General features: G+C 37.5%; 1 protein-coding gene across 6 annotated transcripts in view; it reads left to right on the forward strand.

Annotated features, from left to right (window-relative positions):
- The window catches only part of AGFG1 (ArfGAP with FG repeats 1), a 35,485-nt gene that overhangs the window by 30,498 nt on the left and 191 nt on the right, over positions 1-4,796 (forward strand). For 5 of the 6 annotated variants that reach the window (XM_059855307.1, XM_059855310.1, XM_059855309.1 and 2 more), the window contains 4 exons: positions 324-403; positions 695-787; positions 3,557-3,715; positions 4,321-4,412. In XM_059855307.1, the coding sequence (XP_059711290.1) occupies positions 324-403; positions 695-787; positions 3,557-3,715; positions 4,321-4,412 (424 nt within the window). The remainder of the gene's footprint in view (positions 1-323; positions 404-694; positions 788-3,556; positions 3,716-4,320; positions 4,413-4,796) is intronic. The other variant, XM_059855308.1, reaches the window with a different exon arrangement.

Below are 4,796 nucleotides of genomic sequence, written 5' to 3' on the forward strand. Positions count from 1 at the left end.
TTCTGGATCACTGAAGTAACAAATACCAAATGCCTGTTAGGGGCATGGCATTGCAAGTGCCCCTAAGGCTTTTTCTTTGCAACCTTTATGCTGTCAGCCTTAGCTCTACTTTCCTTCTCCTGCTGTTGCTGGAGATGACTTTCCATTGCTCAGCACCAGTGAGAGTATCTGACCCTGACATCAGGGTGGTACATTGTAGTCTGCAAACTGCCCATAAATGTTCATCCCCTTTCTTTTACATGCCAGCAGTAACTGTAAATTGTATTTAATTATTAAACGAGCAATTCTGACTTCAATGAATGAATTGTATAAATTATTTCCAGCAATGCTTTTGGAACAGTACCTGTAGCTGCTACAGCACAGACACAGCCTGCATCTTCAAGTGTGCCTGCTCCATTTGGAGGTATGGAAGTGTTACTAACACCCTTTGGGGACTGTAAGCAAGCAGTCTGCTAATTTTTTACTTGATAATGCTCTGCTTTGATACCACTACTACTGGAGCTAATAAAGGTACTATTAACAAAAAAGTACTTCTGTCAAAATAACTCTATTTTTAATGTATCTTATATATTCCTGATTTTTGGCCTAATTTTAAGTATTTATGTGTCTTTGTATAAAGGCTGTATAGACTTCATGTGAGTGAGATTTGCTGTTAGAGAAATGCTTACTTAGTAAAATGTCTTTAATCTTTCAGCAACACCTTCCACAAATCCATTTGTAGCTGCCCCTGTTGCCCCAGTGGCACCTTCAACAAATCCATTCCAGACCAATAGCCGAGGAGCAACAGGTTAGGAAAAAATACACTGAGTGTTTGAGAAACTTTCTTTAAAGAATTGCATTGATTCTTTTTTCCTGTATCTGTGTAATATGTTTCTTAAAGATTTTCTGTATTATCTGTCCCTGGTGTGTTTGACATGTTGTGTGTTTGCTCAGTGTTGAGGTGCAATTCTAGGATTTCAGATGGTGGTGATGAAAATGTCGAAATGATCTGTTTGAGCTCTACCTGTTTGTGGTGTATGTATCACCAGCTGGCTTCCTTCCAAGACTATAACCTTGGCTTTAGAGCATGCTTTATAGAAGGTAGCCCTGAAATCAGGGATCTTAGAAGCCCTTCTTTTTAATTTCTTTCTTTATTTTGAAGTGTTGAAAGCTCTCAAAACCAAAGAGCTGGAGCCAGAACCATCCCAAGGCTCTTGGGATGCTATCTCCTCAGCAGTTAATTAGTACATTAGTGTCTCTTTTTTAAAGTATATGTTTACACTCATCAAGCAATCTTTACACTGATTTTTTTATATTAATTTTCTGTGGGATGATTCTGTAGAATCATAATTCTATGGGCAAATCACTTTTTAAGAAAGCAAACTTCTACTTCTTTAAAACTGTAAACTTGGATTAGATGGCTGCTAGGTTATGCTGATTTTCCTCTCCAGAGCAACTGCTAAATTTTGACACTTTTATCTGTTAGCTGGACTTCAACAGAAGTCTGCTGATGTGTGCATTTTGACATTTGAGATGTGGTTTGCTCAATGATTTAGGTAGGCAGAGTTAAACACTGATTTGATAAATTTTTGTCCTCTGCTGAAATTATTTCTGTTTTCAGTCCCTTTTGAGATATTATGCTGCTAAATTTGTTCAGATATCTAATGCCCAAAATACCCTTTTTCTTTATTTTAATCCCATTCCTAAATGGGCTAGTTTGGATCATCATTAAGAATTTGTAGCCTCTTTAGATAAATTTCTTTGAGTATGGCACCTCCCTCCTTCCACCTTCTGTGCAGCTGTCTCTGGCTTGCTGAGGTTCCAAGCCTTTGGCAGCATCCTGATGTTCCACAGTAGGTGACAGAGATAATGTTCAGCTCCTTTCAGTGTAAGGTGTAAACTTATGGCTTGTCCTTTTATGTGTTCTTCCTGCATGAACTCTGCTATTTAGTACATGGGAGATCTATTTTGTAGAGCTTATTTCTGATGGTTTTCTAATACTAATCTATTGCTGGTCATGCTGTTGATGAACTGTTTGGTACATATATGTGTATCTATTTCTCTCTCTCTCTATATATATATGTAAAACTAAGAAATGACTGTTCAAGAGTGTATAAATGATTTGACATTGTCTGGTCTCTTTGTGGCTTCCATAAGGCCTCTCGGGAGCAATGCACTCTCACATATTTCCTCAGGCTCATTTTGGTAGGTGGCCACATTTGGTATCAAGTTTCTTGTGGCTAATTGTTCTTGCTTGTAAAAGCTTATTGACAGCTATCTGGTTCTCTGCACAAAGAATTGTGGAAGACTTCTTAAAAATGGAGTGGGTGTGGGTATTTGGCAGCTGGGCAGAGGGAGAGAAGAGCATTCATAGACATCCTGTCGAGCAACCAAAACAAAACCATTATTGGTATCATCCATGGTCACCATGTAGTGCTTATGAATGACTGTTGAAGTTTGCCAACAGTAGTTTGATGCCTTTTGGGATATCCCAAGTCCCCTGCTGATTTTGTTGTGCTTCTTTTTGCTGTTTTAGCCGAGTTTGCTGTGGAGTAGCTGCTCTGCTCACTGTAATGTGAGAACAGTGTTAGTACATTAGTTTGGCGTGCACTTGTCTACACTTTGTCTGTACGATGTCTTGCCCTTGAACACTTTTGGGGTAAATACTTCAACTGATAACTAAGCTATATTCATTCAATTAATTTTATTAGCTTTTTTAAACAGTTGAGCTTGCATAAAATGTAGCTTGTAACATTTCAAAAGAGAACTTTTGAATACCTGGTGTGTGTACCAAAAATCTTCCTATGTACTTCTCTTTTCAAGAATAACTCCCAAAAGACTGAATAATGGTTTTGTTACTATACTTTTGCACCTCATGTGCTCCTGTTTATTTGCTGAAGGCATGGGGAAATGCTTATGAGCTGTGTGTTCTTTACTTGAAATATTCAGCAGAGAATCAGATGAAAAGTTTTGGGCTCTTTTTGTTTTAAGTTCCACCTCAACAGTAAGAGGGTTTGCAACAGGAACTTTGTGTGCAAATAATGTGCATGGTGAGAATCTCCTTAAAGACATTAAAGATGGGATGATAAAAGGGGATGCATGTATCCCTTTGTTTTTTTGTTTTGTTTTGTTTTTTTAATTTATAACCTCCTGTAGTGCAGCTTGAAGTAGGAAAATCCTTTTGTGCTTTTCTCAGAAGGAGAATAACAGAGGGGCTTAGGCTGCCTGAACCTGCTTGCTTCTTATGTTTACAGACTTCTACCAGAAAAAACTGTGGGAGAAATATATAATAACACTGAGAACAAAAAATAATTTGCTCTTCAGAAAGTATATCTGAATGTGCTGAATCTACTAAATTTTAAATAATGCCATTCATTTTTAAAGTGTAAAGGCAAATCATGCACCCAGTTGGTGGTGATGGAAGGGAACAAATCACTTCAGTGGCTGTGGAAGTTGAATCAAACTTTGATCCAGTCATAGAGGGTATTAGAAGACTTTTAACTTGGCCTTACAGTAATTTGTTTCATGAAAAAAATGATTTCTTACAAATAATTGCATGTTATTTTTTGCCTACCAGCAGCAACATTTGGTACTGCATCCATGAGCATGCCGGCAGGATTTGGAACTCCTGCCTCCTACAGTCTTCCTACTAGTTATAGTGGCAACTTCCAGCAGCCCACGTTCCCAACCCAGGCAGCTTTCCCTCAACAGACTGCTTTTGCTCAGCAGCCAAATGGTAGGTCTGCATGTTTTAGATAACCTTGTCTAAATCAGAAACATGGAGAAAATGCTCTATCTATAAGTTGGCAATAACAAGTGGATATTTATTTCTATATGAACTTGATAGTAATGTTGATGAAGGGCTCCCACACTGTTCTGGCTTTGTAGATGAACCTTCTGACTTGGCTGTGTGCAATTGCCTAATTACCAAACTGAAATTTTACCAAAATCTCATACTAAAATGGCAAGTATTCACAGGCTTAAAGGGGTTTTAGGCAAGAGGGGCTGTTTGGGAATGTCTGCAACACACTATTACACTTTCTCTAACTTCATAGAACACAGGCAAGTGAAAATTGGAAAGTATTTTCTCCCTGAATTTATATGATATAACATCGAAAGAAGTGCATATGTAGAAATTGGAGATTGATAAGTTGTGAACAGTTGAAAACAAACAAAAAGCTCAACCACAGTGTTTTACACTTACATTCCTGATCACGATGCTGATCATTCCAGCATCCTGCTGGTTCTGCAGTTCAAACTTAATTTTGGCTGGAAGCTGCAGCAAAGAACTCTTTGAACATTGTTTACTAGTAATAATATTCTTTTCCTTTTCTTTCCAAGGAGCAGGTTTTGCTACATTTGGGCAAGCAAAGCCTGTAGTAACTCCTTTTGGACAAGTTGCAGCTGTTGGAGTATCTAGTAACCCTTTTATGGTGAGTTGTTGCATGTCAATGACTTCTGTATGTCCAAAGAAGAATAGTCTGTAACACTTAATTTAGAGATACACAAAGATTAGGGGGTTTTCTTGATTTTAATAATGGAAGGAAGCATGTGACTCTCCTAACTGCAGCTCATTATTTGGATTATATGCCATTTGTAACAATGTTCAGATCAAAGCAGAGGTACTTTCATACATGTTTCCAGAGTAGTGTAATTCCAGAGAAGCAGCAAAAAGCAGATTGCAATATAAAACAGAAGAATTCCCTAACAGGTTATTTTTTAAAAATATATTCTGCATTTATTTTTTACAATATAGAAAAAAAAAATCTCAAAATATTTTTCTTTGTTCCTTATTTTTCTTTGTTCCTTTTCCCCCA

This window comes from Haemorhous mexicanus, chromosome 10 (assembly GCF_027477595.1).
Source record: "Haemorhous mexicanus isolate bHaeMex1 chromosome 10, bHaeMex1.pri, whole genome shotgun sequence".
NCBI lineage: Eukaryota > Metazoa > Chordata > Aves > Passeriformes > Fringillidae > Haemorhous > Haemorhous mexicanus.